This window comes from Pongo pygmaeus, chromosome 1, assembly GCF_028885625.2.
Source record: "Pongo pygmaeus isolate AG05252 chromosome 1, NHGRI_mPonPyg2-v2.0_pri, whole genome shotgun sequence".
In the NCBI taxonomy this organism is placed as follows: Eukaryota; Metazoa; Chordata; class Mammalia; order Primates; family Hominidae; genus Pongo; species Pongo pygmaeus.
Genome location: NC_072373.2, coordinates 97374182 through 97388583, shown reverse-complemented (window position 1 = coordinate 97388583; position 14402 = coordinate 97374182). Strand labels below are relative to the sequence as shown.

General features: G+C 39.7%; 1 protein-coding gene and 1 non-coding gene across 3 annotated transcripts; one reads left to right on the top strand and one right to left on the bottom strand.

Annotated features, from left to right (window-relative positions):
* Positions 1–4865: 4865 nt before the first annotated feature.
* On the top strand, positions 4866–5303 carry LOC129011866 (small proline-rich protein 3). Of its 2 annotated transcripts, XM_054447207.1 has the most exons (2): positions 4866–5061; positions 5227–5303. In XM_054447207.1, the coding sequence occupies exons 1-2, from the start codon at positions 4866–4868 to the stop codon at positions 5301–5303; spliced, it is 273 nt and encodes a 90-aa protein (XP_054303182.1). The 2 variants fall into 2 exon arrangements, with proteins under 2 accessions (XP_054303182.1, XP_054303179.1); XM_054447204.1 differs by having other exon boundaries at positions 4866–5303.
* A 4934-nt stretch (positions 5304–10237) lies between these two features.
* Positions 10238–10370, bottom strand: LOC129023813 (small nucleolar RNA SNORA31). The gene has a single exon (XR_008496936.1). It is a non-coding gene; the product is annotated as a small nucleolar RNA SNORA31 (small nucleolar RNA).
* Between the last annotated feature and the right edge of the window lie 4032 nt (positions 10371–14402).

Here is a 14402-nt window from a genome sequence, read left to right as displayed (position 1 = left end):
ACACGAAACTGTACTAGTAAACAATGCAGGGCGTTATTTTATCTACATCTGATTTACAAGTCCTATGGAGCAAGCAGTGCAGGAAGCATTCAAGTTATTGGTACAGGCCAGGCGCGGTGGCTCACACCTGTAATCCCAGCAGTTTGGGAGCCTGAGGCAGGTAGATCAGTTGAGGTCAGGAGTTCAAGATCAGCCTGGCAAACATGGCAAAACCCCATCTCTACTAAAAATACAAAAATTAGCTGGGCATGGTGGCAGACGCATGTAATCCCAGCTACTTGAGAGGCTGAGGCACAAGAATCACTAGAACCCAGAAGGCAGAGGCTGCAGTGAACCAAGATCATGCCACTGTACTCCAGTGAGACTCTGCCTCAAAAAAAAAAAGTTATTTGTATAATCCACTTTGTTATCAGATGCTGTTCAATTTCCACTGACATCTGAAACATGGGATCCTGGTGGACACATCACCTTGTGACAGCTGTGCATCCACCATTGCGGGGCAGCCATGCGCTGGTGATCAGAATCCTGCTGGGTGGTGGGAGCCGTTTTCACTAAGAAGAGTAGGAAGATTCTGATGGTAACAGAGATAGTGATATTAGACTGCAGAGCATGCTTCGGAGACAGAGAACCAAGGCCTAGCTCCCTGAGCCAGCCTCATGCCTGGGGCATCTGCACATAACCCAGACCTAAAGTTGCCAGTGCACTTACCTCCTTTAAATCATGATGTTAACGTGCACTTTTACCAGGCCAGCTCCAGGGTTTTAAACTCCACAAAAATAAATCAGGATCAGAAAATCTTGTTCACAGGAATATACATAAATATCTGATAACAGGATCTATACCAGAGTTCCAATTGCTCAGAGTGGCCACACTGTTCTTCCACAATCCAGATCCCAAATATCTATTAATACATTTACACTTAAATATTTACATATGACTAGTGCCTACTTTATTGGACAGCTCAGTTCCACGGTCTCCAAAGACAGGCCTTACATCAGTTCCCAATTTCTTATATTTACCCACCAGATGATTCCTCTGACCTTGGCCTAGGCACTGATTTCCATCACTGGGCAATGTTTTTCTCTTTCTGTATCTTAAATGGGGCATGTATTTCATTATATACCCTAGCTTGGGTTCCCCCAAAACTGAGCCTAAGACAATATCTTATGTGGAGCTAGTTTCTTTGAGAATGTAATCATAGAAAAGAGGAATATGAAATAAACAGGGGTGAAGCAAGGCAAAAGGAAAAATCAATATATACAAAGAATATGTTACTAAGTAGGCAACCAGTAAGGGTAACTGGAACTTGATCCCCAGGATCTCAGCTGACAGAGAACTATGTCACAGAAGGGTTTCCCCTAGAAATGAAAGAGGAAAGCATTATCTACCAGCTCATGTCCTCCATTGGTGGAGTGTGGCCACCGGATGCTAACACTGAACTTCAAGCTTGCATATCTACAAGTGCATTACAGATTCCTACAGACAGCTCATGCTGGGGCATCAGAGGCCCTCAGGTGAGGAAACAAAAGGCAGAACTCTAGGCAATGTGTGTGAGTGGTCCACACAGCCATGGTAGAAAACAAGAGCAAGATCCAGCAGATTTGGAGAGTGCCTAAGAGGCACCCAGTACCATCCACACACAAGTCCCAAGAAAGTCCCAGGACAGTGCAGTTGGATGACTCACAGCCTCCTGCCACCAGAGAAGGGAGCCAGTGGGAAAGACTAAGGTACCTGGGGAAGTGGGACTCGCCTTCAGAAGCCACTCAATGTACCCTCTCTGAAACTGAGGCCAGACTTATCAGCACACCCAACATTGCTCATGAAAAAATAAAGCTTCTCTGAAAGAGGCTTAACGTTCAGGCACTGAGTGTGTTTGACTAAACAGGAATAACAGGGTTGGGGTAAAACGAGAACTTCAATAAGCTGATGGCAGAGAAGGTTTGTTGGGGTGAATGAGGCAAGAGTTAGAGAAGGGCAGGAGAGAGCCCACCCAGGGAAGGGACACAGGAAATCAGAAAGGAATTTCCTCTAGAACCAAGGTACAGAATCGAGGAAGAATATGAGGGAGACCAGGATTCATAGAGGAGCTGCCTTCTTCTGGGGAGGAAAATCAGGTGGAGCAGCAGGGTCTGGCCGAAGCCCCCTGGGTGTGTGGCTCCTGAGAGGTGGATTTGCTGAGGAGAGAAACTTGGACCCAACCCTGAAAAAGAGCTGATGTGATGACAGAGCCCAGAGTTTAGGCATGGCAGCTGCCCTGGCCCCATCCCAGAGGGAGGTGGCTGGTCAAACAAATGCTAACAGAGAGGGAAGGACATGGGTGTGGAAGGGAGGGTAAGCCTCTTCTCCTTCATGAATTCTCAGCTCACACCTCTTCTCAGCTCACACCAGGAGGCCTGGCACAGGACAGTGAATCATGCCCAAGAAGCTGCCTTGTGGCTTCCTGACTTCCTCCCTCCCTCCCTATCTTTCCTCTTTTCTTTTCTCTTTTCTTTTCTTTTCTTTTCCTTTCCTTCCCCTTCCCCTCCCCTCTTTCTTTCTTTCTCTCTTTCTCTCTCCCTCTTTCTTTCTTTCTCACTTCCTTTCTCCCTTCCATGAACCTACATCTCTATTCAGGAGAACAATGACTGTCCATTGACTTAACACCCATGATAACCAGGCACTGTGTGACGCTGAAGTAGAACAAGGGGCTTTCAGAACCTGGTGGAAGGAGCTGATGGTGGAGACACTGCCTGGGCATCAGGTTCAAGGGAGTAACACAGTTGTGGAGTATTGGGAAAGGAGGAGCTATTCACATGCCTGAGATGTAAGGATGTCTGGATTTCCCAAGGGCCACATCTAGTAAGAGAGTGTGTATTGAGGGCAGCTCTGAGTTAGTGACTTGAGGTTCATCCTGTAGTGATCAGAGGAAATGGCTGGTATATGAACCCAGGGAATCAGCACTCTCCTGTTCCTATGTCACCCCTGGAGAAGAAAGATGCCACAAGAGGCAGGGTCTTCAGGGCTGAGCCACAATGTCACACAGATCCAGTCAATCCTTCCTGTCCATCTCAATGACATCTGCTATCCCTGATCAACACGGCACCTTAAGGCTCCCTTCACAGTGAAAGCAACTATTTCCAAAGCAGGCATTTTGCCTTCCATTGCCCCTCCCAGGTCCGAATCCACCAAGAGATTGAAAATCAGATGATTCACTTATTCCGCAACATCCCCATGGCCTCGCAGAACCAGAAATGCCTATTGTTATTTCCATGTCCACTTCAACCATGAAGAAGCCCAGTAGGACTAATCTGGCTAAAGATTAGGGCCCAGGCCAAGAGGCGTGGCTCTTTCTGGTCCTAGCAGCATGGAACTTCCTCCTAATTTAATCCATTGCCATTCAAGAAGACCATTGCCCACAGCAACCACACCAAAAAGGGTGGACAGTGAGTCAGGCCCAGGTGACATCACTGTCAGAGCTTAAGTGACAAAAAATGTTAAGCCAGAGATATTTATCACAAAAGCTGGAATGAAGGTAGAGCAGTCTTTTAAAAAATCCAATTTTCTTAAGGCAGGGCTCATTTTCTATATAAATACCAGCTAACAAGAGACTCTTCACCAGATCTCAGAGGCTGAAAAGCTTGACCTTCTCTGCACAGCAGGTGAGTCTCCCCATTGGGAATATCTTAATATTCTCCAATAGCTTCTTTATTTTGATTGAGATCTCTTTGCTATGCAATGAATATATTTATTTTAAATGCAATAACAACTTTTGTTTAAGGTGACCTTATACATATTTTGACTTTCCACTCAGATTACAGCTATGGAACTTGGGATCAGAAAAGGGGAGTGATTTCTGTAAAGGCTTGCTAAGTTAGCAAGACAATATACCCACTTCAATAACACTCTCCTGTCAATATGTATTGAAAATTTTTAATATAGAAGGCACTACATTGGCAATTTTGATGATCAAAAGATAAGTTTTTCTTTATTGCATGAATGTATAATCCATTAGAAAACATATACTTGACTAAAATTTGCAAACATACAGCGTGGGGAGTGATTAGTAGAGAGGGAAAGCAGGTACCATGCTGTGGCAAAATGAGGAAGGTGAGAGCATCAGGGAGGACAGCCATGAGAGGTAGGCATGTGTGGGGAGGCAGCGATGATGTGGAAAGCCTGCCAGAGAGCATGTGCAGCAGGCACAGTGTGAACGGAGGCTCCCAGGTGGATTGTGGGAGCCTTAGGGGGAAGTTTAGATAAGAGTTTTCCTGGGAGAACTATTGCACTCTATAAGGAGGACATGAGTGAGTAGATTCTAGACTGCTGACCTTAAAATCTTTCCAACTTATTGAAAAACTGAGGTGTCACATCAATCTTCAGCCAATGACACACAGCCAAGAGTGGTATTAAAAGTGATTTAATCAGGGCAGAGCAAGAAACATGCATTTCTTTTCACTCGATTCCTCAGATGAACCCTGAGCAGCTGAAGACCAGAAAAGCCACTAAGACTTTCTGCTTAATTCAGGGGCTTACAGGATTCTTCAAAGAGTGTGTAAGCGAAAGCTTCAGAGTATATATTTGCATATTTGTATGTGTTTTCATGTTGTACGTAGGTTTTTAAATGTACCAGGAAGAAAAGAAGCATAGAGAAAGGCTCCATTTACAGGATGTGGAAGAAATCAACTTTACCTTATTCCCTGGAAGATAAGTGGGGATCACCAAAGTATCCCATGATCTCAAATTCAGGGAAAAAGAAAGAAAAGAGAGCCCCTCAGTTCTGAAGGAGAATGAAATGACAGATATTTGTCATTAAACTGGGCTTCATTCCTATTTAATCAAAGCACTGAATTAGCTGTTTTGTCTCTAGGTCCAGCATCCTTTGAAGCATGAGTTCTTACCAGCAGAAGCAGACCTTTACCCCACCACCTCAGCTTCAACAGCAGCAGGTGAAACAACCCAGCCAGCCTCCACCTCAGGAAACATTTGTTCCCATAACCAAGGAGCCATGCCACTCAAAGCTTCCACAACCTGGAAACACAAAGATTCCAGAGCCAGGCTGCACCAAGTTCCCTGAGCCAGGCTGTACCAAGGTCCCTGAGCCAGGCTGTACCAAGGTCCCTGAGCCAGGCTGTACCAAGGTCCCTGAGCCAGGCAGCATCAAGGTCCCTGACCAAGGCTGCATCAAGTTTCCTGAGCCAGGCACCATCAAAGTCCCTGAGCAAGGATACAACAAAGTTCCTGCGCCAGGCTACACAAAGGTACCAGAGCCACATCCTTCAATGATCACTCCAGGCCCAGCTCAGCAGAAGACCAAGCAGAAGTAATTTGGTGCACAGACAAGCCCTGAGAAGCCGACCACCAGATGCTGGACACCCTCTTCCCATCTGCTTCTGTGTATAAATTGTCTGTAGACCTTGTAATCAGTACATTGTCACCCCAAGTCATAGTCTCTCTCTTATTTTTATCCTAAAAATATGTACTATGAAGCTTTTGTTCACACACACGCTGAAGAATCCTGTAAGCCCTGAATTAAGCAGAAAGTCTTCATGGCTTTTCTGGTCTTCAGCTGCTCAGGGTTCATCTGAAGATTCGAATGAAAAGAAATGCATGTTTCCTGCTCTGCCCTCATTAAATCGCTTTTAATTCCAGTCTTGGCTGTGTGTGTCATTGGCGGAATCTTCCTCCTTCCTTGTTTCCCCATTGTGAGTCAGGACCTATAGACAGAGAGGAGTTGATGTAGAAGTCATCTATCTAACTCCAGTACTGTTTGTTTCTATGGGTGTATGGGGGTACACTTGAGGTGTTCCTGGAATGGCAATGGGCATGGTGTGATGGTGAATAGAGATTGTCACTTTGGGCAGCCACAGGCTCTCCTCTTGCACTGGACTGAGTCATGCCTGACTCCAGGCCACCTGTTCCAAGACGCCTCTAATCCTCAGTATCCTGACAACAAATCTGTTTGTTCCAAGAAAACTTTACTCCTACATATTTTGACTTGATAGTCTATTTTTCTTCATTTGTTTTACCTTCTAGATACCCCACCACACACATACACACACACACACACACACACAGTCATTCACAGAGAAACATTCATTGTAAATAGCCACACACTCACATAATCACTCACACAAGCTCTACCCTCTCTAGCTCAGACAATGTTATTTTTTCTAAGTAACTCTAACGTGCAGAGAGCCTAAAGACGGACCAGCAAGAGAGAGAGAGAGGAGGATACACAGTGCCTCCTTTGTAGAATTTGCAGTCTTGTTTACGAGTTAGGATATTCATGCCCTTCTAATACAAATGAGTACACAACCATACATACACACACACACACACACACTCCCAGTGGTGTTCCAAAATAACCCTCAGAAATCTATTAAGTGATTTTTAAAAGGCGATCAGTTTAAATAAGGATTGCAAGGAGAAGGAGTGCTTGATCCAATTTAGGTGAATTATTAGCAACAAATTTGTTAGAAAGCAGGTCATTAAGCTACAGAATGTCAGGCAGGAGTAAAAAGAGAGTTAAACAGTACATAATAGAGTTCCTGCATTTCAAGATCAAAAACTGATTTCCGGAAAGGCAGAGAAAAGTAATTAAGATCAATCAAAAATTATTTCTGAATCACACCTGGAGTCCAGTTCCCTAGGTTCCCAGCCAGCCCTCTACTCTTTCTCCTGAAGCCTAGTCTTGATTTCAGGAGTGACTGAGAAAGTTTGTGGTCTCTGTTGAGCTGGTCTGGAATACTAGGGAGCTGTTTCCAGAAGCAGTGAAGCCAACATAAAATTTCAGAAGGGTCATTGCAGTCACTTGGGGGTGAACCCTATTTTTCGAGAAGGTGGGTGGGCCATAATATCAAACAGGTGTGAGGTAGGTGATAGGTAGCACCTGCACAGTATAGCATTGGCAAGAACTCAGAGACACCTGGAAACTGTAGACTGTAGAAATTTTCCAACAAGGTAATGAGTGGTTGCCAAACTGGCAGGAGAGAGTAAAGTCACTCAGGTCTGCTAGACATGTATGTGTTAAGATGGCATCATATTATTGCTGATTTCAATGATGGAAAAGTCTAGAGACAACTCCAGGACTAACTACAATTAAACAGGCTGATCCAGAATGGAGAAATGTGTTCTATAGTAGGCAGCTATTATGCACATAAAGTAGTTCAAACATTTTAAAGGGGAGTTTGGACGGGAAGTACAAAAAGACTTAAAGATCTGCCTGACCGTTGAGCCATGAATTCTATTCTAGAAATTCATTAAGAATTATTCATGCATGTACACAAAGATTTACACATCAAAATATTCATTTCAGCATTGTATCTAATAGTAAAAAGCTGGTAACAACCTAAATGCATACTAGTGAATAATGGCATCCATAATTGATAGAGTGTCCATGTATAAAATTACAAAGCAGCTATTAAAGGAAATATTACAGAAGAATTATTAATCATATTGAAAAATGATCAGGTTATATTTAAAAAGCAAGCCCCAAACAATATAAGCAAAAAAGAATCTTGTGAATAATACATGCATGAAAGTGGATTTATATAAAAAAAATCAGCAAAATATAACTGGTTATTTCTTCCTGTTCACATGATATTGTTCATTTGCTTTTTTGAATGGCTGTTTTTCTTACTACATAATATGTAAAGTTATTTCATTTTTAAAACATTTTATCACGATATTAGAAATACAGAAGTCAGTGAAGATGCTGCTGAGCTAAGGAAAAATGTGTGTCCTGCTTATCCAGAACATTCCTCAGGCTCTACACAGATCCCACATGAACAGTAAAATGGTGGGGGCCTCCCTTCCATGTTGAAGTAGGGTCCATGGAGATAAATGCTTCAACATGCCTGGCAGAAGGCTGATGCCAAGGAACCCTAAACCTCTAGAGTAAATGGAGAGGACAAAACTACTCTCCTATCTTCTTACCCTTCCTCCCTTTAGTCATTGTTTCCTCTCTACAAAGGTTAGTTGTAATGCCTTACCGAAAAGTGCTTTGTAAGCACAGACTCCATAAAATCAACATTAGATTCTTAAAAACTGTCTGGTCACAACTGGGTCTATGTCTCATTTTCAAATATGACATTTCAGTCAAAGCCTTGGTTATATAACCAAGATTTTCAGCTATATCCCGTTACAAGAAGGATAAATTCCTATTGGACATATGCAAATAATTATGTTTTCATGAAAATAAGAATCCTCAATGAGTGCCAAATTCTAGACGGATTAGGCAAGGAAAAAACGATAAATGTTCTATTTCTGTTTATAAAAGTATAATCTAATTATTGTTGCAAGTTATGCATACTATAAAAGAGAAAGAAGTGTCTTATAATTCATTCAGAAAATAGAACATAAAAGAATCAACAATGTTTCAAGTAAAAATCCATAAATATTATAATTGTGCTTCATCAGTTCATCTGGTACCTGTAACTAATTTTTGTTCTGGTTGATCTTGGGTTAGCAGTTTTATCAACCCATCACCTTCTCCAATATAGTTCTGGAAATCCTTACTCACTCTAGTGGAATGGTCTTAAAGTCATTTAAGCAATGCCATCAGAAGCCTGTACCCTAGTGTCTGTTATAGATTTTTTTCTATGTGTCCCTGCGACTTTTTCTTTTTATTTAAGCATTTTGGCTTGTAGCTTATTAAAAACATTTTCATACAGGAATCAGAGTAAAACAAAAACTATCTGTGCATGACAAGACTTAAAATGGCTATGGTTAAAGATATGATAATGTGCCCAGAATTTAGTCCTTCCGGTGGGTTCTTGGACTTGCTGACTTCAAGAATAAAGCCACGGACCCTCGCGGTGAGTGTTGCAGTTCTTAAAGATGGTGTGTCCGGAGTTTGTTCCTTCAGATGTTCAGATGTGTCCGGAGTTTCTTCCTTCTGGTGGGTTCGTGGTCTCACTGACTTCAGGAGTGAAGCTGCAGGCCTTTGAGGTGAGTGTTACAGCTCTTAAAGGTGGGGCGTCCAGAGTTGGTTGGTTGTTCTTCCCAGTGGGTCTGTGGTCTCGCTGACTTCAGGAATGAAGCCGCAGACCCTGGCAGTGTTACAGCTCATAAAGGTAGTACAGATCCTAAGAGTGAGCAGCAGCAACATTTATTGTGAAGAGGGAAAAGACAAGCCTTCACAGCAAAAGCCTCCACAGCATAGCAGGGGATACCACCTGGTTGCGCCCCTGGCTCGGGTGGCCAGCTTTTATTTCCTTATTTTTCCCCGCCCACATCCTGCTAATTGGTCCATTTTACAGAGCGCTGATTGGTCCATTTTACAGAGTGCTGATTGGTCCATCTTTGCAGAGTGCTGATTGGTGCATTTACAAACCTTTAGCTAGACACAGAGTGCTGACTGGTGCGTTTTTACAGAGTGCTGATTGGTGCGTTTACAAACCTTTGGCTAGACACAGAGCGCTGATTGGTGTGTTTCTACAGAGTGCTGATTGGTGCATTTACAATCCTCTAGCTAGACAGAAAAGTTCTCCAAGTACCCACTCTACCCAGGAAGTCCAGCTGGCTTCACCTGTCAATAAGAGTTTATTATTAAGTAATTGACAAGGAAATTTGGTTGTCTCTGTCATAGATATTTAAAACTACAACCAGATTTATGACTAAAATTATCCCAAGGCATATCCTGAGCAGTGGAGGTATTGACAAATTCCCATGAATGTCATACAATTTCTGAAATAGTCATATTAATAACATCTATCCATGCAAATATCACATAGAGAAGGTTAAGCATCTCTTCTCATTTGACAACACATATAATGCAATTAACTATCAAAAGCCATTACTTTGTTTAAAATTTCTCTTTTTACAAGGTGAAAGAAAAATCTATTTTAAGATTTTCCAGGGGCCCTCTGGGAAATATCAAGGTCAATTTGACATCAAGATTTCATTTCAGGTTTTATTTTGGGAAGGCAAAACTGCCAAAAATGTTAAAAGGTTTGAACACTTGACTAAATAAGATTATTAATCACTATGAAACCATACTTGCCTACCAGTTAACCAAAGTGACTGTAAAAAACTACAAAAGTAACTATAGGAAGGAATTTTATTGTAAAACACCTTAGTTTTTTTTTTTCAAAGAGAGAAGACTTGGTTGTTTTAAATAGGCAGTACATGGCAAAGGTCAACATAAAGCATAGGACATCATTCTGATAAGACACAGAACCTTTGTTTCCCAGGCAGTTACATACAAGGAAAACTAAACAAAACATTTTATAGTCTCTTATTTTTTTTCTTTTTTTCCCTCTGCATTCCTCTAGTCAATCTTGGCTGCCACAATCACAGACAAAAAGCATGAGGACATTTTTTTTCTTGCATCTGTGGTGGAAACTTTAGCAGCAGACAGCACCTGCTCCAGGCATGTCAGATAGATGCATTTCAATCTCGTAAGAAGCAGGACATCCAACCATGGGGTTACAACTCCTGGCTAACTGACCACTGTGCGACTGTAAACCTTGATGATCAAATGAAGGAAAGTCCTTGGTTATAATAGACACAATATGGCAGTAAGATGCTCAACATGCCACCGTGTGCTGTGGACAAATGTATATCACCCTTTTTGTTGTAGAAGGAAAATTATTAAACAGAATCTAAAATTACAACCAGTTTCTGTTGGGGTTAAAGAAGTAGGCATTCCATGGTGGATTCAAATTATCCTGGAGAACGCCCCACCCAAAAACAAGGGAGACTCTGAGAGGCCTTATGGAATACTTAGACTAAACCACATCTGGATGTGACCACCACTCCTTTAACCCCAATATAGGCGTCCAACATTTTGGGTACAAAACATGGCTAAATGCTCTCAGGCCATTAATACACAATGGCAACAATAAGCATGGTGGATTAAACAATATTGGCCCACCTGACAGAAAAGGGCTTTAGGGAACATAGGTGCTGATATAAGCATTGTGAGACAATCTAAATTCCTCATCCTTTCTTAAACAGTTTTATGAAGCTATAATTCACACATTGTACAATTCACCAATTTGAAGTATACAATTAAATTAACTTTAGTATATTCACATATATGTGTAACCATCACAACAGTGAATTTCAGCACAATTTCATCACTGAAAAAAGAAAATGCCACCTTCAGCTATCATCCTCCTATTTTTTTACCCTCTCCCCCAACCCTAAGCAACCACTAATCTACTTTCTGTCTCTGTAGATTTTCCTACCCTGGACATTTCAAATGAATGACATTATATAATACATGGTCTTTTGTGACTGCTTTCTTTCACTTAGAATAAAGTTTTCAAGGCTCATTTATGTTCTGGTATTAATCAGTTCTTCATGTCTTTTTAAAAATTTTTTGTTGTAATAAAATATACATAACATTCATCATTTTAACCATTTTAAATATATAGTTCAGTGATATTAATTACACTCATATTGCTATGTAATCATCACCACCATCCATCTCCACAACTCTTTTCATCTTGTAAAACTGAAATGCTATACGCATAAAAATAACAACCCATTTTCTCCTTTCCCCAGGCCCTGGCAACCACTACTCTATTTTATGTCTCCAGGATTTTGACTATTCTATGCACCTCATGTAAGTGGAATAATAGAGTATTTGTCTTTTAATGACAAGCTTATTTCACTTAGAATAATATCCTCAAGATTCATCTATGTCATAGCATATGTAAGAATTTCCTTCCTTTTTAAGGCCAAATGATATTCCACCATAGGTATATGCCACATTTGTCTTATTCATACTTCCATTGATGAATACCTGCGTTGCTTCCACATTTAAGCTATTATGAATCATGCTGCTATGAACATGGGTATATAAATATCTTTTCATGTCCCTGCTTTCAATTCATTGAAGTATATACCCAGATATGGAGTTTATAGTTCATATTGTAACTCTAGTTTTAATTTTTTAAGAAAAGGTCACACTGTTTTCCAGAGCAGCTGTACCATTTTAAACTACTAGCAACAGTGCACAAAGTTTCCAAATTTTCCACATCCTCACCAACACTTCTTATTTTCTGGCATTTTGATGGTAGCCATCCTAATGGGTATGAGGTGGTATCTCATTGTAGTTTTGATTTACATTTCTCTAATGGTTAGTGATGTTCAGTATCTTTTCATGTTCTTATTGGCCATGGTATACCTTGGCCAGTGTTTTCTGAACTTATTTAAATAAATGCTTAGGCAAGTTATTTACCTAGTTTTCCTATTTTTTAATTGGGACATTGGTTTTTTTGGTTGTTGAGTTTCAGGACTTCTCTATGCCTTTTGGATATTAATCCCATACGATATATATGACTTGCAAATATATTTTCCCATTCAGTGAGTTCCCTTTTTCACTGTTGAAGACATTCTTTTAGTATACATTATTTTTTAATTTACTAAGTCCAATTTATCTGTTATTTGTTGTTGTCTCTACCTTTGGAGTCATATCCAAAAAAAATCATTGCTAAATTCAGTGTTGTAAAGTTTTCACCCTATGGTTTCTTCGAAGAGCTTTATAGTTTCAGGTCTTACATTTAGATCATGAATCCACCTTGAGTTTAATTTTTGTATGCAGTCTTAGGCAAGAATCCAACCTTATTCTTTTGCATGTGGATATCCGGTTTTCCCAGCACCATTTGTTGAAAAGGCTGTCCTTCCAAAAATAACTTTATCATGTTTTTGATGGTTTATCTCTGGGCTCTCAGTTGTATTCTACTGGTTTAAATGTCTGTATTCATGCCAATACCACACTGTTTTGATTATTAGAGATTCATAGTAAGTTTTGAAATTAACAGGTGTGAGACTCTTTCTGCTTTGCTCCTCTTTTTCAAGATTCTTTTGGCTATTCAGGATCCCTTGAGATTCCAGATGGATTTTAGGATGGGTTTTCATATTTCTACATAAACATCATTGGGATTTTGATAGAGATTACACTGAATCTGTAGATCGCTTTAGGTAGCATTGACATCTTAACAATATTAAGTCTTCCAGGCTATGAACACAGATGTCTTTCCATTTATTTTATGTCTTCTTTAATTTCTTTCAACAATGTTTTATAGTTTATTGTAAAGTCCATAACTCCCTCTGTTAATTCCTAAGTATGTTATTCTTTTTCATTCCATTATAAATAAAATTTTTTCTTAATTTCCTTTCAGATTGTTTATTATTAGTACATAGAGACAAAATTGATTTCTGTGCATTGACTTTGTATCTTTCTATAATGTGTTATTAGTTCTAGCAACTTTTTATAGAGTCTTCAGGTCATATCATCTATTAACAGATAATTCTACTTCTTTTCCAATTTGGATACCTTTTATTTTTTCTCCTGTCTAATTACTCTGGCTAAAATATCCAGAACTACGTTGAATAGAAATGGCAAAAGAAGACATCCTTGCCTTTTCTTCATCTTAAGGAAAAAGCTTTCAGTCTTTCACCATTGAGTGTGATGTTGGCTGTGGTTTTTTCACATGGCTTTTAGAATGTTGAAAGTTTTCTTCTATTCTTAGTTTGTTGAGTGTTTTTATAATAAAAGAATGTCAAATTTTGTCCAATGCTTTCTTTGCATCAGTTGAGATGATTATGTGATGTTTTTCTTTGTTATTTTAATGTGATATATTATAATGGTGAATTTTCATATGCTGAACCATTCTTGCATTCAGGAATAAATCCCACTTGGTCATGGCATATAGTCCTTTTAATATACTGCTGAATTCAGCTTGTTAATATTTGTTAAAGATATTTGCATCAATGTTCTTAAGAGATATTGCTCTGTAGTTTTCTTTTCTGTCAGTGTCTATATCTGCGCTTGGCATCGAGATAATGGTGACTTCATAAAATGAGTTAGAAAGTGTTCCCTCCTCTTTAATTTTTTGAAAAGTTTGAAAGAGATCGCTGTGAATTCTTCCTAAAGTTTTTGATAGAATTCCCCAGTGAAGCATCAAGTCCAGAACTTTTCTTTATGGGGATATTTTCAATTACTGATTCAATATTTTTACTACTTATAGATCTATTTGAATTTCCTGTTTCTTTGTGATTTGGTCTCAGTAGGTTTTGTGTTTCTAGGAATTTATCCATTTCATCTAGGTTACCCAATTTGTGGGTGTACAATTGTTCATAACACTCCCTTATAATCCTTTCATTTATGGAGAATAACTATAATGTCCCCATTTTCATTTCTTATTTTAGTGGTTTGAGTCTCTTATCTTTTTTCCTATTCCATTTAACTAAAAGTTTGTCAATGGTGTTAATCTTTTCAAATAACTATTGTTTTTATTGATTTTCTCTATTGTTTATCTCTGTTTTGCTTATCTCTGCTCTAATCGTTATTATTTCTTTCCTTCTGCTAGCTCTGTGTTTAGTTTGTTCCTTTTCTAGTATCTTAAGTTGTAAAGTTAGGCTGTTGATTTGAGATCTTACTTGTTTTTATAAGGTAAGCATTTATAGCT